We start from the raw sequence: 24587 nt of genomic DNA, 5'->3' as shown, positions 1-24587 counted from the left end.
CTCTTGATTTGTTCATTTTAGCCACTCTGACTGGTGTGAGGTGGTATCTCAGTGTGGTTTTGATTTGTGTTTCCCTGATGATGAGTGATGTTGAGCATCGTTTCATGTGCCTGTAGGCCATCTGGATGTCCTCTTTGGAGAAGTGTCTGTTCATGTCTTCTGCCCATTTCTTCACTGGGTTATTTGTTTTGTGGGTATGGTTTTCTTGATATTGAATTGTACAGGTTCTTTACAGATTTTGGATATTAACCTCTTACTGGATATGTAATTTGCAAATATCTTCAACCATTTAGTAGGTGGTCTTTTTTTGTTGATGGTTTCCTTTGCTGTGCAAGAACTTTCAGTTTGATGTAATTTCATCTGGTTATTTTAGCTGTTGTTGACCTTACCAAAGAAGACTGGTCATAAAATACTAAGACCAATGTCAAAGAGCTTAGTGCTTATGTTTTCTTTTAGGAATTTTCTGATTTAAAACTTACACTCAAGTCTTTAGTCCATTTGACTTTACTTTCGTATATGGTGTAAGAAAGTGGTCCAGTTTCATTCTTTTGCATGTAGCTGTCCAGTATTCTCAACATCAATTATTGGAAAGTCTTTATTTCATTGTATATTTTTAATCCTTTGTCACAGATTAACCCACAGACTATTGTGGGTTCATTTCTAGGCCCTTTATTCTATTCCAATGATCTATGCATCTGTTTTCATGCCAGTACTATACTGTTTTTATCACTATAGCTTGCAGTATAGTTTGAAATTAGGGAGTGAAAAACTTCCAGCTTTGTTCTTCTTTCTCAAGGTTGCTTTAGTTATTTGGGTTTTTTTTAAATAAAAATTTTAGGATTCTTTATTCTATTTCTGTGGAAAATTCCATAGGTATTCTGAGGAGGACTGCATGTAATCTTTAGAATGCTTTGGGTAGTATATATATTCCAGTAAGATTTTTCATCCGGTCGATGAGCATGGTATATCTTTCCATTTATTTGTGTCATCTTCAATTTCTTTCTTTAATGTCTTATAGTTTTCAGCGTAGGTTTTATACCTCCTTGGTTAAATTTCTTCCCACATATTTTATTCTTTTTGATGAAATTATAAATGGAATTGTTTTCTTAATTTTTTTTCTGACAGCTTGTTATTAGTGTACAGAAATGCATCAGATTTTGATATGTTAATTTCATATCCTGCAAGTGGCTTAAATTAATTTATTGATTCTAACAGTGTTTTGGTGAAGTCTTTAGGGTTCTCTCTACATAAACTACTATGTCATATGCAAACAATAACAGTTTCACATCTTTCTTTCTAATTTGGATGCCTTCTATTTCTTCTTATTGCATAGTTGCTGTGGCTAAGATTTCCAATACTTTCTTTCATGAAAGAGGTGAGAGTTGATGCACTTGTCTTGTTCCCAATCTTAGAGGATATGCTTTCAACTTTTCAACCTTGAGTATGATTTTAGCTCTGGGTTTGTCATATATGCCTTTATAATGTTGAGGTATGTCCTCTCTAAATCCATTTTAAGAGTTTTTATTATAAATGAATGTTGAACTTTGTCAGATGTTTTCCTGCATCTATTAAGATGAATTTATGATTCTTACTCATGGTTTTGTTAATATAATGTTGATAACCTGTGGACTGATGTTGATTGATTTGTGGATGTTGAACCATCTTTGCAACTGTGGAACTAATTTTACTTTGATCATGGTGTATGTTCATGTTAGTGCTGTTGAATTTGGTTTGCTATTGTTTTTGAGGATTTTTGCATCTATTATCCTTAGGGATACTGGCCTATTATTATCTTTTGTTTACTTGTTATTTTTGTGTGTGTGTGCAAAGTCTTCATCTGGTTTTGGTATCAGGGTAATGCTGGGTTGTGAAATGAATTTGGAAGTATTCCCTGTCACCTTCCTCTTTAGTATTTTGGAATAATTTGAGAATGATTGGTACTATTCTTTAAATGTTTGGTAGAACTTACCTGTGAAACTGTCTGATTCTGGACTTTTGAGAGTTTTTTAAAATTATTAGTTCAATTTCATTACTTGTCATTGGTCTATTTAGATTTTCTATTTGTCATTCAGTCTTAAAAGACTGTGTGTCTCTAAGAATTTATCCATTTCTTTCCAATTTATTGGTATATAACTGGTCATAGTAGTCGATTTCTGTGATGTCAGTTATAACTTATCTTTCATTTCTGATTTTATTTGGGTCTTTTTTTTTCTTGATGATTCTGGCTATACGTTTCTTGATTTTATCTTTTCAAAGAACAAGCTTTTAGTTGCATTGGTCTTTTCTATGATTTTTGGGGGAGGAGGGGTTCTATTTCATTTATTTCTACTCATTATTTTCTTTCTTTTGTTAACTTTGGGCTTTCTTCTTCCTTTTCTTTAGGTATAAAGTTAGATTACTTATTTGGGATTCTTCTTGTTTCTTGAGGTAAGCTGTATCATTATGAACTTCCTTCTTAGAACTTCTTTCAATGTATCACATAGATTTTGAAAAGTTGTATTTCCATTTTCATTCATTTCAAAGTATTTTTTTATTTTCTCTTTGATTCCTTCATTGACCCATTGTTTATATAGTAACTGCTTAGTCTCCCTGTGTTTATGTTTTTTCCAGTTTTGTTCATGTAGTTGATTTCCAGTTTCATACTGTTATGGTCAAAAAAGATGCTTGATAGGATTTCAGTCTTCTTGAATTTACTGAAATTTGTTTTGTGGTCTAACATATAATCCATCCTGGTGAACATCCCATGTGCACCTGAAAAAAGTGTATTCTTCAGTTTTTGGATAAAATGTTATATATATATTCACTCCATCTGGTCTAATGTGTTGTTTAAGGCCAATGTTTCCCTACTGATCTTCTGTCTGAATGACCTATCCATTGAGGAGAGTAGGGTATTAAAGTCTCCTGCTATTGTTGTATTGCTGTCGACTACTCCCTTTATGTCTGTTAATATTTGCTTTATATATTTAGGTGCTTTACATTGCATTTGTACAATATAAGTATTTACAAATGTTATATCATCTTCTGGAATCACCCTTTTGTCATTATATAAAGCCCTTGTCTTTTATTACAGTTTTTGTCTTAAAGTCTATTTTATCTGGCATGAGTATTGCTACTTCAGCTTTCTTTTCATTTCCATTTGCAAGGAATATCTTTTTCTACCCCTTCACTTTCAGTCTCTGTGTGTCTCTGTATCTGAAGTCTCATTCAGGCAGCATATAAAAGAATCTTACTTTTTTTTTTTTAATACATCAGCCCCTGTATGTCTTTTGATTGGGGTATTTAGTCCATTTGCATTTAAAGTAATTATTTTTTTGGATGCTCTAACTTTATCACACAAGAATTACAGTAAAAAACTTTTAAATGATATATAAGCAAAATGAAGGAAATCAATATTATTCATTATCCTACTAGCCTGAGATAATAATGGCTGTTAACATTATGGTGTCATCTTTTCCCGTGTGGGTAACAAAAAAATACAGCATCCATGCTATTTTATATCCTTCCTCATTTTGCTTAGCACTATCCTAAGTTAGGTATGTACTTATTGTCATTCTGTTATTTGTTTTCTGGTTGATTTTGTAGTTCTTCTCTGTTCCTTTCTCTTTTGTGGTTTGATGGTTTTCTTCAGTGTTATGTTTGGTTTCATTCACTTTATTTTTTTGTGTTTCTATTGTAGGTTTTTGGTTATCTACAAAAAACAAAGTTACCATGAGGTTCATATATATGTACAGCAGTGAAGATTTTTGTTTTTTCCTAAGACTTGTACTGAGTGCACAAGAATTTTATTATCTGAATCATTTTTTCAGAACTAGGTAATGTCTTGATTTTTATTTAAAACTTAGCTTAGTGCTACCAAGAAAAGTACCATGAATCTCACCTACAAGCTTTTAGGATTTCTTCATCAGTGTTCTGAAGTTTCTTCCTGGTGCTCTAGGACTGGACATTTTCCCATTTATCTTGCTAAACATTTCATTCACAGGGACTATGTTTCTCTTTCTTTTCTCAATCTTGGCAACTTCAGCAAAACCTTTGAATATTATATTCTATATATTCTCTCTGACCTCTCTTTTAGAAATTCCTATTTTTCTAACATCAGAGGAGTCAAATTCTCTCATATATTTTACATCTTTTTTTCTTATATCCAGTGACCACAAGTTTTGGATAAATTTCAAGACTCAAATTTCTCGCTCATTAATTTGTTCTTTACCTCTGTCTATGCTGATATTCAGTGGAGAAAAAAAATGCACTAAATTTGTTTCAACAATCATATATTTTCATTTCTCACATCTCTATTTTCTCCTCATAAAATCTGTTTTAATTTCTCAAATAAAATATGCTCTCCTATCCCTCTGAGAATATTAATTATGCTTCTTATAAAATCTCCATTTGTTTATTCTGCTACTTTTATTTTCTCAAATCTTAGTTCTTTAGTTTGATGATTTTTTTAAAAGGAGTTGTTTTTACTAAGATTTTTTTGACTCTAGATTATTTGCTTATTTTGTATCTGCTATTATTCTTTCATTTTGGTGTAAAAATGGCCACAGATGGGGGCAGAATGACTTTCAGGGGGTCTCCATTCCCCCTGAAATTTCCAGTCGCCTGCATTGCCCGGCTTCTCCATTCCATGTGTCCACAGCCATTGCTTGCTCCTGGGAGCAGAAGCCTCCCTTTGGAAGCAGGTGTATTGAGGGACCCACCTGCTTGGAAGTCCCTAGAGCAGTGCTTCAGAGCCCTGTCCCGACTCCTGTGTCCAGCATCTGTGTCCCAGAGCACTGTTGAGACATCTTTTTTAGTGTCTTATTCAACAATTCAACATGTGCTTTGGGGTATAGTTTCCTTCAGGAAGGAGGAAAAGATCTGAGAGAATCCTATCAGATTCCTGATCCAAATCCTATCATAAAAAAAGAGAGAGAAGAAGAAAATAGGATTCTATCAGATCTCTTCCTCTTCTCTCTCTTTTTTTTGTACAATCCTTTATAATTTCTGACCCAACTGGGGCACATTTTCTTGTTTTACAGTGTCATTATAGATGTTAGCTCATTTTCTGTAATTTCTAAGGACTTGGGACAGGTGGACAGGACTAGAGCACGTTGTCTTGATTCAATATTCAAATATTCATTACTTTTGTGGAGTTCCTCTTTAACATGGATTCTCTAGTGATAGAAATGAAACAAGATTTTTTAAAAAAGGTATTTCAAGAGTAAAAACATACAGTGTTTGCATTTGGGATGAAAGAGAATTATACAAAATCTATATCACAGCAGTGTGTTTTTTACAAAGCTCCCTCCCACCTAAAGACAGTCTCAGCTAGGTGAGATATGGTAGTTGCTAATTAAATGATGTGTTTGTAAAGTGACACCAAAGTTCAGAAAGACTCACATAAATTATCAGTGTATTCATTAAAGTCTCTCTCTTGCTGAAGTAACAGATGTGTCTTCTTTAGGAATAAAAGAAAAAAGCCCTTTAAGATCCCACTTAAAAAAATAAACCTATGAACACCGGGTTTAGGACAGCTTTCAGATATGAGAGGCAAACAGCTCTCGCATCCTTGTAATGTGAGATCAAATAGCTTGACTCAAATGGTAGGAAAACAGGAATATTTGGAAAAGTGGACTTCAAAAATAGTCATAATGATCATGGCTTTCTTTTCTTTCTTATGAAGTGTTTTGAAATTATTAGAGAGGACCACATATTCATTTTTCTCTTTTGTAAACCTTATAAAAGAAAAACACAGTTAACAGAAAGGAAAATATCATACATGGGTTAACAATTTAATTAACTTATTCTTTAATTTTTTAGTTTTTAAAAAAGTCACCTCAAAGCTAGAGAGCTCAATCAATTCTAATTTACTATCTAAGTTTTCTATTTTAGATTTTTAAAAATGTTTATTTATTTTTGAGAGGGAGAGAGAGAGAGAGAGAGAAAGAGAGAAAGGAGCAGAGAGAGAAAGAGACACAGAATCTGAAGCAGGTTCCAGGCTCTGAGCTGTCAGCTGTTCGAACTCACGAACTCTGAGATCATGACCTGAGCCGAAGTCGTGTGTTTAACCAACTGAGCCACCCAGGCGCCCCAGTTTTCTATTTTAGCAGGTGGGCCAATAATGATAAATTGTCAGTGTGGGTGATGATGACTGGGTTGAAGAATAAGAGAAATATTTAATAAACCTGGCTGGTTAAACAAAACACATCAAGATTTTACTTCCAAATTCCTCATCTGTTTCTCTTTGTCAGCTCTTACCCTAGGTAATAATATGTCACATTAATTTGATTTTGTGAGAGGATTTCTGAAGCTATGATTAAAAATGATCATGACCGCATTCTTTCCTAGACTAATAAAGGAACATTTGGGAGTGGAGGAATGCAGAGAGGGCACATGGACACACACACACACACACACACACACACACACAGGACTAAACCAGCATTTTTATCATCACTGCAACCACAGAAAACACTACATCCTCTCATTATCCCTTTATATTTTATAACATAATGCCAAGTGGGATGACTGGGCCACCAGATGAGAGCATAAATAAGGTAAATCTGGGGGGTGTGGCCTGATATTCTAGGGGAAAAGCTGCAAATAATCATAAAATGTAGGTGCTAGAATCATGTACTATTTTTGGAACTCGGATGAATTAATTGTATACCAATTAGGATGGCACAGGTGCTTTTATCAAGCACATTACTTTATTGGAACAGAGACCTGCTGACAATGCCAAGGCCTGAAAGTATTAGCTTCTTAACTGTGACCAAAGCTCTGATAGATCTCAGGACTGAGAAGTGGCCAACAAGCATAACTGAAACCACCTGAGTCACTGAGTGGATGGCCTTTGTTCTGACGTTCCTCTGTGTCTGTACTGACGTTAGCTCTTTTTCCTTATTTAAAAAAATTTTTTAAATTTATTTTTGAGAGAAACAGAAGTGGGAGGGAAAGGGCAAAGAGAGAGGGAGAGAGAGAATCCCAAGCAGGTCCACACTGTCAGCACGGAGCCCAATGTGGAGCTCAAACTCACAAACTGTGAGATCACGACCCAAGCTAAAATCAAGAGTTGGATGCTTAACCGACTGAGCCACCCAGGTGCCCCACTTTAGTTCCTTTTTTCACACATGAGTACTTTTAGTTCTCTTTTTGTTTTGGGGGATGAATGATTTGGTTTAACCACAAATTCTCTTATGTCACTAGTGCTCTGTGAAAACGGAATGTCTGCTGTGTTAATTGGAGTAATTTTTTGCAAGCTATATCTCTGTACTTGTAGATTAATTATCTAAGATATACTGGGTTTCTTCTTATATAAAATCAATCATTTTCTAAGCCTTATTCATGGTTTTCTGTTTGTACTAAATCTTCACTAATATTAACAGCAGATTACTGGATGGACCATTAATCCATTCAAAAAAGCTTTCCTTTTGTTCTCTTTCAGATGACTTTGATGATGCAACAAGCTGGAAAAAAATAGAAAGAAAGCATGGTAGGATAGGGGATAGGCAGGTATGAAGGCCAATATTAAAAATAATTTTGGGGGTGCCTGGGGGACTCAGTTGGTTGAGCATCTTACTTCTGCTCAGGTCATGATCCCATGGTTCACGAATTTGAGCTCCCTGTCAGGCTCTGTGCTGACAGCTCAGAGCCTGGAGCCTGCTTCTGATTCTGTGTCTCATTCTCTCTCTGGCCCTTCCCCACTTGTGCTCTGTCCCTGTCTCTCTCTCTCTCTCTCAAAAATAAATAAACATAAATAAGTAAATAAATAAATTTTTAGCAGAGCACCTAGGTGGTTCAGTCAGTTAAGCATCCAACTCTTGATTTTGACTCAGGTCACCATCTCATGATTCGTGGAATTGAGCCCCACATCAGGCTCTGCTGACAGCACAAAGCCTGCTTGGGATTCTCTCTCTCCCCCTCTCTTTCTGCATCCCCTCCCCCACCCCGCTTGTGCTCTTCCTCTCTCTCTCTCTCTCTCTCTCAAAATAGTTAATTAAAAACATTTTTTAAAAAAATAAAAATAAATTCTATCTGGGGCTGGGTATCACTGGGAATCATCTGAGTCTCCAGGGGATGTGGGGGACACATCCACTGAAAAGGATGACTCCTCACTCCTGCCTGGATGATATTAGCTTGGCCAGATGAAGGAGCAGAGGTCAATGAGTCTCTTGTGCTTCAAGATTAGGGATTCTTCTATAGGCTGTCAAACTCCATAACCAGGAAAGGGTTTTGAATTGGTCTTTTGTATCAGGAATCAGAAGGAGAGAACTGATATGCTAGTGATGATTCCTTACCTCCCAAAGATAGGTAAAGAAGACTTGCTTGCATTGTCAAAATTCTGAACCCCATTAAAGCCTACTGGTTTGTAAGGGGAGTAGAATGAGCCCTATGTAGGATCTCCTGGGGGAGATCATGTAGATGAAATAGAAGAACAGTAGGTGTGGGTCCCTCAAGGAGAAACCCAAGCCACACAAGACACAGAACTTCAAAGGTGCCAGGAAGCTTCAAGAAAAACTTTATGGGTTGAAGGGCTAGGCTCACTGCTAGGCTCTGAAGGAACTGGCTCCCTTAAAGTATCAACCTCCCTCAGAGGCATGCCTGGCCTGCCCCACAAGCTGGACTTCCTCAAGGCAGGGAAGAGCCACAGCAGAAATCTGACTTTCAAGTGAAAGATCCTGATGTGGAGGCAAAAGGTCACAGAGGCAGTGGCAGCTCAGGCTGCTGGCCAGATTTCTGTCCTGTTGAGTCTGAAAGCAGTTCCTGGGCAATGCATGGGAGGCAGGGAACCCAAGAGAGCCAGGGCCTTCTTGCCCCTTGGGCACTTACAAGTTCCATCCAGTTTTGATTTAATTTGTTGAGATCAGACAGACATGGCCACCTCAAATGTTGTGTTCTGAAAAAAGTTTCTCACAGTTAACAGTTGTTATTGCTATTTTATAGTCACTATAAAATTACAGTTTAGGTTAATTTCATTCATCTCCATCACAGTCCTAGAAAAGGCACTAAACAATAAGGACCTGGTCACATATATTTATTCAAAAAAACTTCTAGAATTTCTTTCCCATTCACACTACCTTATAAATTTAGATTCTCTGAACCTATTATTTTTTTTTTCAACTTTAACTTCTAGATATATGCTCCTCAATTAAGAGGAAATAATTTAGGGACACAAGATCCAGAAGGCACACGGCTCAGAATGGCCAGAAAATACCACCACCAAACCATGCTCAGTGCTTTAGCTCTCTTCTTCTTCAATGTCAGCCCCATATTCCTCCTTTAAAAATCTTTCAAAGATAAATTTTACTCCCTAAACCATTTTTATAGATCAAAACCACATTCCACAGAAGATTAGGTAGCAGCATCTATAAATCTCCAGCCCCAGGAAGACAACCGAAAGTCTCAACATAATAGTAGTAGATTTTGTATCCTATACATATAGAAAAAAACTTTCTCCCAGGAAAAGCTGAATAAACAAAAGTGAGATAGAAGTGCTTTAGCTGAAGTTAAAAGGTATTCACAATTATAAATTTTCAATATATATAAAATAGTTGATTATTTAATGAAGAATGCTTAGGAGAAGTGTGACCTGTTTGTCCTGTCTATGATAAAAAATAATCAGCATTTATTTAATTATGCTTTTGCTATTTAGTAATATGCATTTAAAATATGTCCAGTGGAATAAATATAAGTGCTATGCACAGCATGGGAGGTAGCAATTACTTACCCTGTAGGCTGGCTCTCAAATTCTTCTGACCACTGCTCCTGAATATCCTCTGTAGAAAGATCTACATCCCGGGTGGTGGCAAAATTGAACTCGCTGCCTTCATTTCCATGGAAATAAATGGAATTCCCATCTGACTGACAGCTATGCTGTAGATGAAAAGAGAGCATGGGGTGGCTGTTGAATTGGTTTTGTAGCTGTATCTGTCTTACTCATGTATAATTAGAGTTTTTAGAGAAGTCATTATATTATTGCCGCTATGATGGACTCTCAAATCAGAAGAGGTTGTTACCTCTTTTTGTCTTGTTTAATTCAATTACAATTTCTTTCTAACTTATTAAGTTATCACAAAAGAGGAGTCAAGAGGCCATTTGAGCTTTGCCACTTCAGTCTTTGGTTTGAAACAAGAATATTTTAATTGGCATAATTTCCCATCTTTGCCCAGTCCTTGTCATGGGAATTAAGTGTGATAATGACTTGTCATATATTTTCAATAACGTGCTTATGGGCTAAATCACACTGACCTTTTCAATATTCTATATATTTCTGGCTTGCCATTCACACCTTTCACAATTTGTCTGTAAATGGAATGTGAGTGGAAAAGCCAGCTAATCAAAACAGGGAATACAGAAAAGGTCAAAGTAATCCCTGATATGATCGTGTATTCTCAGCTCCCTTTTGAGTAAAAGTTCCTGACAAGACCTAAGTAGTGTGTGATGCTTACAGTAAGGACCCGGAAAATCAAAGTCTCTGTTATTCTTCCAAAGAACACAAGGTTTACAGAGAATAAAAAAAGAAGAGTTTCTTGTGGTACTTTTTTTAACATGTATTTTTTCAGCTTAAAGTGAATAGTCAAAGGTAAGATCAAACTCTGAGAAAAATGAATGTTTGCTTTTCAAAAAAATGTAAGTTTTTATTAACTAGTTTTTGGTAATAAGAATACAGAAATACTAGTAACAGAAAGATCAAACATTCTTTTAAGCTTTATATACTCTGAAAATGAAATAGGAAGAAAAGTGGACAGAAAATATTTGGTCCAGACACTCTAAGATTTTTAGAGCAGAGATCATGTCCATTTTGTTCCTTGCTGTAACACAATACTTGGCTTATACAGGAATTAAAAAATATTTGTTGAACAATTCAATAAATGAATGATATGGGCTAAGTCTTTTCAAGTAATCAATTAATCTTTTATGGAGAACTCACTATGTAGAAGGCAGTAAGGAAGGCATTGGAGAAAGGGGTTTGTAATGAAGTATAATAATATGTAGTTTGGCAATTGAAAAATCCCAGTCTCACTGAGAGATATCAAAGATATATCTCAAAGCTAGACAGCAGATGGTAAGGACTAATGTATGAGAAAAGGTAGGAATCACTGTCCAGGGCTGGTCTAAATGCATAGGCTTCATGGATTAACAGGGCTTCCAGTTCTTTAGTATAGATAAAAATCCAAGTTGAATGTCACATATGAATGAACAACCAAGGTGATAAGTAGGCAAGATTTGGAGTATTAGACTGGAAACTGAGTAAAAATCTAAAGTAGTAGTCTAAGAGATCTCTATAATATTCTGTTGGCAGTGGTATCCTAAAATAGGGGAGTAATGTGTGCACAGAAATGTTTTATGGCAATTAAAACTGGCTATAGCTGGTAAAATCAACTGAGGGAAGAATCCGAGTACTCTACTGAAAAAGCAAATAAGCTTCCAGAAGTCCAAGAGATTCAGAGCATATGATCTTGGGGGAGTCATTTCACAGCGCTAACACATGAGGCACACCCATGGAGCCTGTCATCATCTTAGATAATACTGTAATGTACAGCGTGCATCACCTGCCTGAGAATCTTCTTCACACCACAGTGAATACACATTATTCATGGATGCTAAACTGAGCTCATTATATGTGATCCTTAACCCACCCAAACCGATCAAAACTAGAGTTCAGTTTATTTAACAGTAAACAGAAAATATCAAAGGGTAAGACCCAAAGATCTACTACTGTTATCCTGTAAAGGTCCCAAATGCTAACTAGAATAACAAAGATTCCTTTCCTAATAAATCCACTGAACTCTAAATAACGTTTTTCACAATTATCTTTACATTCTGGAATCCTGAACAACTGTCACCTATGTCTATCGGGAATTAATATAAGGACTCCAGTTTCAGTGCAAAGGATTCATGTAGTCATTGTCTAAGGAAAAGCCATACATGAAATACCTATGTGTGTGAAAACAGAATAAAAGGACATATGTACATAGTAAAAAGAGTGATCCCTTAACATGAAACCTTGGTCATTCCTGGCTAAATACCAATTTAATTATTTTAATTTTGGTTCCATTTGCTTCAGAATTGTTTGTTAATATTTTAAGATTCTGTGTTACAAATAATTGTTTTGCAACTCTTTAAAAATTTATATTATTCAGATATTTGCTATATACTTTAATTTAGTTGAGTTGGAAAATTTAGGTTAAAAAAGTCATTATAAAACTAGATATTGTTTAACTGTATACTGTTAAACTTATTTCAAAAACTTAAAATGAATTGGTGTTTTAGAAAAATAGAAATAATTTTAAAGGATCTTTTTGTTAGTGATTTTGCTGTTACAAAATACATTTGGTAGTTGAATAGACCATTTGTAATTATATAATTACAGAAAATTATCTACCAAATATACTTTTTTGACACTGTAATTACAGTAGTGCCAGCATATGAAACACAAGTAACAGTTACCATATCATGAATAAATAAATCAATTTGAAAAAATAGTAATACTCAACTTAATTGAACATTAATCAATTTTCATGCTATCATGGTAGGATCTAAAAACTAGCAGGTTCTGTCTTTGGCAAGTTTCCATGAAGGATATAATGGCATAGTTTTTAGCAGTTTTATTATTTCAATATGGAAGGAGCTGTTCTTTAACAACTTGTAGGAAAAGAATAATAATGCCAAATATAAATTCAAACAAACAGGACAGTGGTTTCTAAGTCAGTGTTAGTCTTTGTACTACAAATCTTCTAATCCTGTCTGTCAGGTTTAAGAGAAAATTCACAGTGAGCTCCATTCTCCCTTCCTAAATTGGCCCAAAGTCCTCTGGGTGTAGAGAGGAGGAGGTGATCTTTGAATGTTCTCTTCTTCAGTCTTCGTGCTGCAACGCGTTACCAAAAAAACGTTGTGATACATGCAAAGTAAACAGCACAGCCCAGCAGGAGGCGGCTCAACCTCCCCTTGATCAAAGCACGATGGGGCTGTCATTTTCTGGGCAGCAGGGTCTGGAGATTCACAGAATACACACACAGGAATGGATGGCTCCCTGACTCCCCACCGTGCTGAGGAGAGCAAGACACAATTTGTCTCTGCCATTCTGAGCAGAGCCCAGTGTGTTCAAGGTTTGGAGTCAGGGTAATGCAAACCAGTAAGGTAATACTGGGCCTATAAAATAGGGGATAGTTGGTGTGAAATTGGTGTATTCCTGAACCATCTGAGCAGGAATGGGCCTACTGAGAAGCTGACTGCATACAGAATCCTGTGAAAGGGGGGCACCTGGGTTGCTCAGTTGGTTAAGCATCCGACTTCAGCTCAGGTCATGATCTCACAGTTTGTGGGTTTGATCCCCATGTCAGGTTCTGTGCTGACAGCTTGGAGCCTGGAGCCTGTTTTGGATTCTATGTCTCCCTCTCTCCTAGCAGCTCCCCTACTTGCGCGCGCGCACACACTTTCTCTCTCTCTCTCTCTCTCTCTCTCTCTCTCTCTCTCTCTCAAATAAATATTAAAAAAAAAAAGAATCCTGTGAAAGGTAGGGAGACAGTTTAGGGTTCTCATTCTGAGGATTCCTAAATCAATTACAAGACAAGTGAGAGTTTTGTATGATTTGTATTTTAAAATTGGTCACAGGGGCTCAAAATCTTAGAATGGGCCTGATTTCCCAGATATTCTTCAAACTAAGAATGTGTGACTAAATGAATTTGAATTGGGATAGAATCCCTGGATCGCTGCCTGTTTAATACTGTGTCTCTGCCTCTGGATGGCAATCCATGGCCTGCTTGGTTATGGGGTTGTTTGAACCCTCCCCTAAAATCTACCTCAATTAACTCAGCACTTACATGAATTGAGGGGATGAAGACTGGAAAAGAACAAAATACTAGAAACCAAACACAATCAAGATGGCAAAGAATGAAAACTCAATTGGTATCCATCCTCGAGGAGTTTCAGGCTTGGAATCAGAAGGTATGTTCCAAGGCATTTGCTCTGCTTAATAGCTTCATGGTTTTGCATAAGTCAGTAACCCCTCTGGGCCTCAGTTTCTGGCTGTTGTTAGAAGCAGAAGTAATATTACATGTGAAAGTGTGTTTTTGAAACTTCTGTGTAGTATAAAAGAATCACTTAATTTTATTTCTGCATATATATTTTTTCCAAAAAATAAGCTATTATATTCCATACTCTTAGTAGTAGGTGACAGAGAAATAGAAACATATTTAAATCTATTAAAAATTTTTTTTTAATGTGTTATTTATTTTTGATACAGAGAGAGACAGAGCATGAGGGCAGGAGGGGCAGAGAGAGAAGGAGACACAGAACTGGAAGCAAGCTCCAGGCTCTGAGCTAGCTGTCAGCACAGAGCCCGACACGGGGCTCGAACCCACAAACGTGAGATCTGACCTGGGCCGAAGCCGGAGGCTTAACCTACTGAGCCACCCAGGCACCCTTAAATCTATTTTTAATTGTTTTTCTCATTAGAATAATCACTAAAATCTTCGGATCAACTTAAAACCTTCAGTAAAATGTAAAAGACTATGACCCACAATATCATATGGTAAAAATACTGCAAACATTCATTCACTTTAAGGGCAGATAAAACCATCAACTAGAACTTTAAAAGCCCTCCAAATTTTGGCAGATTACCAAAAATTCTCTGAGGACAGGAAAACTTAATAATGCAAGATACTTGTTGCCACTTTTCTTACAGATGAACTTGCATTGTATAATATTAGTATACTATGTTTAAAATCCAAGCAAAATTCATACTGGAAGTATGAAAAGAATTTCAGGAAATTGCTCTCAATGATTTTAATACCCAGCTGTTCTTGTTCAGCATCTATTCAAACTCACGTCATTTACATGCAATAACAATAAAAATCTAAACAAGTTCAAAGGATAGTTAAATATCTAACTTTGTAAGATATATGAGCTCTTGATATGATAAAAAAACAAGAATATTTCGGAATTCAAGAGTACTTTGAGTATACTAAAAATCTATCAGGTTTTTTTTTTTGAGCAAATGATCATAAAACTTTATTTCCTGAGTCATAGCTTTTGACTGACTTATGGTGACTATATATCAGGTAACTATGCATGTATTCAGGGCACAATAAAGATAAAAATCCTGAAGATGGTTCTAAGTATTTCTATATCCAGCCTTCCTATGGTACATTAATTATGATACTAGTTATAATTATTTTTACTTTGTGTCATTATTTTAGCACTAATCAATGACATACATTTTATACTTCTGAGTACTACAGATCTCCAATTAAAAAAAAAACCCTTAAATACAGTCTTTATTTGTTTGTATTTGTTAATCGAAACTATTTTCCTACTTCACAGTTAAACGGGTTTCCTTTACTTGAAAAGCAGAACACAGTGTAGCTAGGTGACAGAAATTTGCCATTCAGAAAAGCATCAACAGGAATAATCAGTACAAATTCCTCAATATAACAAGTCCTTGGACACAATTCAGGACAGCATTTTTCTAAGGTTGCTGCCTATACTCTGCTGAAAATGGTAATGGCCTCACCTCTGTACGTGTAAAAGTACTTGCAATCGCCCCCACCATAGTTTAATTAGGTTTCTGTCAAAGATGAACACCTAGGCCCCTCGTAATATTACCTCCTTGGGGTCTGATGGCCCCGAGGATTCTTTCAGGTGTCTGTAACATTACGATTTATTTTTTTTGATGATATCCTTTTTGTTGGAATGAGTATATTGGGCATTTGGGCCATGCCAGCTTGCAGGGAGCTGGTGGCAGATGGAATGAAATCTGCCTGGTATGGCTTCCCCTCCACATGCGCAGAGAGCCATCCATTTCCTCCATTAAGGAGTTGTCACTCAGCCCACCCAGCTGGAAGACCATTTTTGATAGCCAAGCTGGCTGGTGGCAGACAATTCAGATACAAAGTGCACTTTAAAAGGAAGCTAAAACATCATTTGTAGGAAAATTGAAAATGCATGGCTTCCACCACAGCCAATATTTTAATGACTGTAATATTTTAAGTGATTATTTTTGCCACTTCAGATTGCTCCTTAGAGAGGAGAGGTTTTTTAATTAAAATCTAGGCAATGCAAATAGATGAGATGTGAGGAGCAGAGGAAAGAGAAACAAGATGAATAAAATTAATTAAAATGGCATTGTTGGCAGAGTCATAAATTAGCCAATGTCTGGCTGGAAATAAAATATATTGGTATAGGAGTTTCTGGATTAAAGTGAGATGTGTGATCGAGTGATTGGAAATTAACTGACTTATAGCCCGCACATCACTGTGCTTCCTAAGCCTCACTGTACTATTATCACATAGAAATACATATTTTCTACATCCTGGTTCAATGGTCTTTAAAGGTACAGACTTTCATGTGGTATTTAAAAAATCAAAATAGGAAAAGAATTATTTCTCTCATGAGGCAAATTGAATTTCTGTCATTTTCTGCACATACAATTTTTAGGTAATTTAATGCCAGTTAAAAAACCAAAAACTTGGCCATGAACACAGTCCAGGTGCAGGAGGGATGAAGTACATTTTCTCTAGTCAACACAATAGATTCAACCATGGTGAGTGAATTTTAGGAAGCGTAAAGAGTATATTTTTTTCTCATTATTTTCTGGATTCATTTAGCATTCACATTTGAACCACTTTGTACCAAGATTCATAAAGATTCGATTTATGGTATATTTTGTGACAAGTGTATAATTAACTTGGCAATAGTTATGACAACTCTAAAATGGCAATAGTGACAGATCTGAATTGGAGTAATGAGAGTAAGAATAACAATGTAAAATTCCATAGGGCAGTTGTTAACCTTGTCTATGGGGATCAACTTGACTTTCACAGGGTCTGAGGTTTTCAGACTTGCCTTCTCAAATTAAGGCCGAGGATGCCAGGCACAACGTGGGAGGCTGCAAGAGACTGAGGAATGAAAGGGCTGGCTTTATAATAAAACATACTTGGCTATGAAAACCAAAATGGTTTGATCTTGGGGAATCCATTTGGCCTCTGTTTTTTCATCTGTGAAATGGGAGTAATTGTGAGGATTAGATGGAATACTGTAGGTAGCATGCCTACTAAAGACTAGTGAATCTCAGGAAATCAACCAATTGCCCCCATTTTTATTCATTCACTTAACAAACCTTACTTTAATTAATTAGTGATTCAATGTGTCAACTTCAGACCAAAACAAACAAACAAATAAAAGGGTGCATCAGTCAGGGAGGCTCTTGGGATTTGCTGGAACAGTTATCTTCAGTAGACTTTATCAAAATTACTGGAGTCCGTGTTATTGCCACCCTTGTCCTGGTGATTTGGCTCAATTCCATGTTTCACTAATGCTATTCCACATTAATTACTATACAAATAGGCAGCATTGGAAGGAAATTGTGAAAACCACACTACTTATGTTTAACCCTTCATCCCCAAAGTACTCTTATTAGCTTGACAAATTATATTCTGGCTCATTCTACAATGTCATACATCCACCTCTTGGGGGAAACATGACAATAAGAGCAACGCAATCCAAAGTGAAGAACATCCCAAGCAAAGGGAATTTAGGTAGACAGCATGCAATTAACCAAGCTGGAATCTGGCCAGAAAGTCATCGTTAACGTTCCGATTCCTAATGGGAAAAGACATGGGAACATGGACTAGCCACAAGTCTTACTGAGCTCAGGTTTATCCTCATTAGAGAGCCGGGGCTCAAATCCCTCAAGTTACGCACCAGATAGTTTCCAGTACAGCGACTTGCAAAGCACATTTCTGGAAAGCTTATCTGATTTCCTCCTGTTTTCCCTTGTACTCTAAAAAATAAAACCATTGAATAGATTGTTGAAAACTTTTTCTGGGGTGCTTAATATCTGGAAGACGAGTTGGGCATGACAGGAGACAGATATTGATCGGCCAGGGGAATACATCCCCCAGAACGCACATTTTAAAAGTCAGTTCTGCTTTAAGTGCGATCATTCTTTCTGCCATTTTTCTTAAGATTTTTTTCATTAGCCTCAAATTGCATTAAGACTTTATATTTTCAGACAAATTATATTTTTTCATAATGCGGACATAATAACTTTTATTCTCCATTAACAATTCAACAATTTGTGACACAAGTGTTAGGTGATGGCAGAATCTCAGAATGAAAGCTCCAATTCTTATTCGGGACTGGAGATTTGCCTTGCGTCCACTGGGACAACAAATTTGGCAAATGCTTAATGTACAAGAGCTATAAGAAAATTAATAGACTCTCCTGTTCTGACTTAATACTTCTCCTTAATGGGTTGTTGATTTACCTAATTGCTGTTGTCTTCATTAGGGCCTTTGGTATTTGTTAAACAGGAAAATTGTCATTATTATTGCATATTTATCAACAGTAGATATAGTAAAGAAGAGGCAATCTGTCTAAATGAAAGTTGTAATAGAGAAAAGATTAATTTATGACCCTTCTAAATTCTCTATATTTAATGATTCTAAATCTCTGATATAAATTTGAAAAATTTTTTAAATTACTTTTTAAGGGAATTTCTTTTAAATACATGGGATCGAATCACAGCTTATTCTAAAGGACAAAAGTTCAGAACAGAGTCTGTGACATTTAACTTTGATTTACTTCTCACCACAAGTTGACATAAATGTGGAGAAGGAGTAATCTGGAATTCTTTGCTATCCACACAATGAACTAGGGTAATAAATACAGAAAGATTAGCAGGTTCAGGCACAGCAATCAGAGTGGGAAGATTTCTTAAAAATAAAAAATATGGGGAACAGCACCTATCTGACAGCGATCTGCATTTAATCTGTGGGTCAATTCCAGAGTTGACAGAAGCCAGTGATTTATGCCTTTACAAGACGAGAGGAACCAGGCTAGCTGAGCAGATATAAACATTTATTAATGGTGAGTGAGCAAAACATACACACACACACACACACACACACACACACACACTCCCACTCATACACACATATACACAGATACCAAAGAATCATGAATGATTCATGCTTTCAAAATACAAATTTTGGCTGCCACCTCGGATGAGAACAAACAAACAAAATGAAGCACCTGCTTGACTAATATTTGCCTCAATGGTATACACATTCATTTGGAGGCTCTGCTTTCATGGGGTACTATTAAAGCATGAGGAAAACAGGAAAAAAAAACAAAGAAACCAAAAACAAAACCAAAATACTTCCTCACAGCATTTTCCTCATCATTTTTCCCCGGGTTCTCCTCTGAGTGCTTCCTTGATCTCTGTGGCCCTTCTCTTTGATGGTGAGTTTCGGAAAGAAGGCCATGGCCACTCCAGGCTGGTTGTCCAGAAACTTACATTTACGTTTCTCCTTGAACTTGAAATTAAGGATGTTCTCAGATTGCAGGATGTATGTTTGAGGAGCTGGAAAGAGGTTACTTTGGTGGATTTGTCCAGATGTTCCAAGAGTGACTAAGGAAAATGGAGCACTAACCCTCCATTTTCTTTGTTTTTCTACTATAGATTTAAAAACTTGGATGATAAGGCCTTCCTCATAGTTCTGGCACCTATGAAGCATTCATGAAATGCCATCATTACTACTAGTCTTATTATTGTTGCTACTATGATTTATCATCAAAGGGTTACTATTATTATTTATTATGATGTAGTATCCATGCTAGTGTAAGAATCATTCCTGGATATGAGAATCCTACCCAAGATGAAATGCTGATCCTTGAGACTACAACATGTCTTAACTAGAAAGGGCTAAAAAATTGGTTCATTTCCCTTAAACCTTGATGGCAAAACCAAGACCACTGTCATAAAGCTGGAGCACCAAAGCTGCCCTAAGATTGATCATTCCCACGCTTCAGGCACAAGGAATATGGCACAAACACCCACAGCCACCTGCCAGAGAGGCACTACCACATGATGGCAGCCGTGGTAGTGATAGTTTTTCCAGCAATTGCAGATGAACTGGCAGTGTCCTCTGTATCTTTTGAATAGGAATAACTGACAATTCTAGATTATTCTAGAAATCATCTATAAAAGCCACAATGGAATGCAATACTGTAAATGAAGGCAAAATCATATTAAGCAATAGTTAAGACAGGTGATTCAATACCGAGGGGGCTTCAGTCGGCTTGCCTTGGGAGTCCCCGATTTGCTTACTCCAGGAGATTGCTAATGAGGGTGGTGCTCTGGGGAGATTTTTAACTTGCAGCACTGTATTTATTGGCATTTAAAACCCCACCTATTCAGTCATGAACAAAGGGCTGCTTAGGGATTTGTGGGAAATAAAACATCATGATGGTAATTAGAAGCATAAGAATGTGGTGTGCCTTTCTTCCACATGGGCAAGACACTGGAAAAACATTGGAAGAAGAGTCAGGCAAGGTCATGAACTTGTAAAGAGAATGGAGGAGAAACACAGAAAGCTGTATAGGAAGAACATATTAATTCCATAACCTCTTGCAGCTTACCGACCCTGAGTCAAAAAAACCCCAACAAATATAAGGGCAGATTCTATATTAAAAGCCAATACTGTTATACATCTATTTCATATTAATTACTAAAGAGCCAACAGATGGTCATGGCCTTCTACTAACCCAGGGCAGATTTAAACTGGTGACTATAATTGCAATTCTCCAGATCACATCTCCTTAATTACTCTATTTGGTCTTACATCATTTTGCCCTACTTGAGATAAATAAGAATAGGCTCAGATGAAATGAATTAAAGATTCCCAAAGAAACCAAAAAGAAGTCTAAAGAAGAAAAATATGCACTGAGAATGTGAATCATTCTCATCTTTCCTATTTGACCTGACACCCTCAAACATTATTTTCAAGATCATGAGCTAGACAGTTTACATACTCACTACTTTCTTCCCTTGTTTTATGAACCATGGCATTTAAAAAATCTTTTGTTGTTAATAAAAAAACTACTTTGAAGTGCCTGGGTGGCTCAATCGGTTAAGTGTCCGACTCTTGATTTCAACTCAGGTCATGATCTCACAGTTCATGAATTCGAGCCCTGCATTGGGTTCTATGCTGACAGTGTGGAGCCTGCTTGGGATTCTCTCTCCTCCCCTCCCCTGCTCATACACTCATGCTTTCTCTCAAAATAAATAATTAAACTTAAAGAAACTATTAATAATTCCAATCATATCAACGGCATTGAAATTTAATTCCAATGGAAACCATTTATTTTGATTGCCAAAGCTTATGTGTATAGGCAACACTTGTATCCAACCTAATCATTTTAATGCATTTGATTCTGACAGTACTTCAGTGACATATAAGGATGATATAATTTGTGAGGTATATATTTTTCTATCATATTTTCCCCCCTCCTCATAATCAGAGCCAGTGGCTCAATCCTTTGCCTTCTACACATTTTCTTCTATATTCACATCCTTGTGGAGCTTATTCTCAAAGTTTCAATAAAGAAGACACATATTTATTAAACACTTTCTATGTGCCAGAGATTGTCCTAAGAGCTTTATATCTATTTTCTTATTTAATTACCACAGCTTGGGTATACTATTATTATCCCTGTTACAGATGAGGAAACTGAGGAACTGAGAGGTAAAATAAGTTTCCCCCAAACACATGGCTAGTAAACGGTAAAGCCAAGACTTGAACCCGTATAGTTAAGCCCATTCTCTTAACAGTTTTACTGTCTCCAGTTCCATTCACAATATCTTCAGTTGCCTCCAAGTCATCATTGAATATGAAATTCATTTCCTTTTCTCATAAACTAGATCTTGGTATTTTTCCAGCTTTTTATTAATTCATTAGTTAACATCTAACAACAACCCATCATGTGCCAAACACTGGAGATTCAAAAATGGTTGAAATACCCCTTGAGCTTAAGACGCTAATGTTCCAACCAAGGAGACAGAAACATAAATAACTGGAAAGCAATGTTATCAATTCTTTCATAGGGGTTCACGTCCCATGTAACAAGATATTGAAATGGAACTAGTTTTGGATCATGAGGATCCAAGAAAATAGATGGCAACTACTTTACATTTAAGGTGAGGGGATGGACTAGCTATAAGGACCTAGTGAAAGAGGCAGCAAAAGGGCTTAGTCACTCACTCACTCACATTGCAGGTATACAAGCTTGAAGTTGATGGGAGTGGGAAGCTGGACAACAGAGAATGCATTTCTTAGAGAGGGTTGGTGGTACACTGTGAGTCCCATCCATGACTGTATCGGGGAGGAGGGTACCTTCTTTTCTCCCCAAGCCTGGGGCATTGGATGTTGAGAATAGCACTTGGACAGTATACTGTATATGGGCTTGGGCTAGTGCCTGGAGCTGCCTGGCAGATGGCTAGGGAAGAAGTGGGCTGTGCTTAGAAGTTACAACTTTCCTCTCAATCATTGATCCAAGGCAGATATTTACTATAGAGTAGGCTTGGGCCCAAGGATATAAGAAACAGCCTAGTTTTTCTAAGATCCAGTCCCATATGACTCCCTGGAGAGGCAAGAAGCCCTCAGCAGAAAGAGGTTGTAGTCATTAGCCAGAGGCCCAGTGGCTGAAAATGCAGAGGCATGAGACATGCATCAAAGAATGGCAGGTGGGAGATTCCCCAGCATCAGTGAGGACTGGGGAAATTTCCAAAGAGCCCAAAGGTAGACAGAAGAGAGAGCCAGCTTTGATCTCTCGCTAGGCCTAGAAAGCAGTAATTCTAGCCTATAACACTATCTGCCTCTTGCCTCTTCTCCTTCCTGCAGACCCAGCCCTGGAGAGTTCAGAGGCTGAAACTCATGAGGGAGGTGAGGAAGGAGAAGGAGCTGATCACTGCCTCCATTCCCCTTGCAGCAGGCCTAAGCTGGAGGAGGGGAGAAGCTACGGATGAGGCTTGGAGCTTGGATTACAGCAGTAACCTGATCATATCTGTGACTGAACTGAGACTGTTTGGGAGACTAAAGTGATTGGATGACTTATTTGGTCTATCAGCAGTCTTGGAACCCACAAAGAGGGCAGAGAGAAAAAAGCCTTCAGATGAATCTGAAGACAGAGGTACCTGTTTTCCACAGCCAGCCTCCAACCCCAACTCCTGCTTGTTCAACTAACAGTTATACTAGCACAGAGAGGAGGGAGACATTAACTATGCAAAAGTTCACACAGACAATGACATTGGAACTGGAAACATATGTGGCAGCATGAAATGCTGTACTGCATGAGGCTGGAGCACAGTGGAGCAGGAGACAAGGATGAGAAGTTAGGCTGGGCCTTGAATTAACATCCTAGGGAGCATTCTCTAGGCCCACACAGGAGGCCATCAAAGGTCATGAGTATGGGTGGGGGGAGCACCACCATGGCATTTCTGCGAAGGAATGATGCAGGAGTTTTTGTCAGTGGCATCCCTTTGTATGACCCTTGTCTCTTAACACCCTCATCACAGGCAGACTGCTGTCATGAGACCTTCAATTTTTTTTCTTTCATGAGCACCTACCATTCTTACGCTATTTCACCTCCCATACATATTACTGCACATGCTTCTAGCTTCCATAAGGAAGACATTATACTCCCTTCCCTTAAGTTCACTTTATAGCTCAGCAGTCAATACCCGTGATGGACCAGTAGGTAGGACTATGAACATGAAATCAGCTGTTATAGTGTGAGAGAGAAGAAAGTGACTAGCGCTTGGGCTGAACTTACTAAATTCCAATGTATAAAAATCAGTCTTCTGGAGGAAGGAATGTGCACTACAAATGGAATAAAGCTGGAGCAAGATCAAGAAATAGGAGAACAAGAATCTTTTAACCTATAGTCAGAGAGTGATGGGGAAGAAAATGGGCAGATAATTTAACTAATGGATGTTGAGAAGAAAAATGGGACAAATAGAATCAGGACACTTTATATTTAAGACTTCTAAGAGCAAAGCCATGTGGTGACTGAAATCAAGATCAAGTCAGATTCCTATATTTGAATCCTGGCTCTCCCATGGGTGAGAAGGATATTTTGGACAAGTTACTCACTGCTATGTCCACTTTCCACATCTGTAAAATGGAGCTAATATAGCACCTGCTCTATAGGTTTATAAAGATAAAATTATATGAGACAATATATACCTTATATACATATAAAATTGTGTGTGTGTGTGTGTATCTGGTGTGTGTATGTATGCATGCACCTGAAGTATTCAGTGCTCAGTAAAAAGTAGCCCTTATTACTTAGACTAAGAGTGGTCTGTCTTTGCTTGGACATTTTTTCCTCAACTAAACTCTATTTTGTACTTAAGCAGACTTTCTCAATAGCTGTTGGGCTCACTCTTTACTTTAGCTAAGAGGTAAACATCTTGGAAACTTGGAACACAGAAAAGATAGTATGTAATAGAGCAAGCAAACATAATCCTCGAAACTTCAAGTCCAAAGTAAGGCAATGTAAAACATGCCCCGTATCAACAGAAACATGGAGATATGCTTATGCTTTTTTTTTAATTTTTAAAAATGTTTTTATTTATTTTTGATACAGAGACAGAGCATGAGAGGGGGAGGGGCAGAGAGAGAAGGAGACACAGAACAGGAAGCAGGCTCCAGGCTCTGAGCTGTCAGCACAGAGCCTGACACGGGGCTCGAACCCACGAACGTGAGATCTGACCTGAGCCGAAGCCAGAGGCTTAACCGACTGAGCCACCCAGGCGCCCCTAT

The 24587-nt window shown here is 37.2% G+C and overlaps 1 protein-coding gene across 1 annotated transcript in view; it reads right to left on the bottom strand.

The window, feature by feature from the left end:
• RELN (reelin) overlaps window positions 1–24587 on the bottom strand; it is a 495668-nt gene that overhangs the window by 189975 nt on the left and 281106 nt on the right. The window contains exon 11 of the mRNA XM_029918775.1: window positions 9707–9852. Coding sequence (XP_029774635.1) covers window positions 9707–9852 — 146 coding nt within the window. The remainder of the gene's footprint in view (window positions 1–9706; window positions 9853–24587) is intronic.

This window comes from Suricata suricatta, chromosome 2 (assembly GCF_006229205.1).
Source record: "Suricata suricatta isolate VVHF042 chromosome 2, meerkat_22Aug2017_6uvM2_HiC, whole genome shotgun sequence".
Taxonomy (NCBI): domain Eukaryota; kingdom Metazoa; phylum Chordata; class Mammalia; order Carnivora; family Herpestidae; genus Suricata; species Suricata suricatta.
Note: the sequence above shows the minus strand (reverse complement) of the source record. Positions and strands in the feature narration are given on the sequence as shown.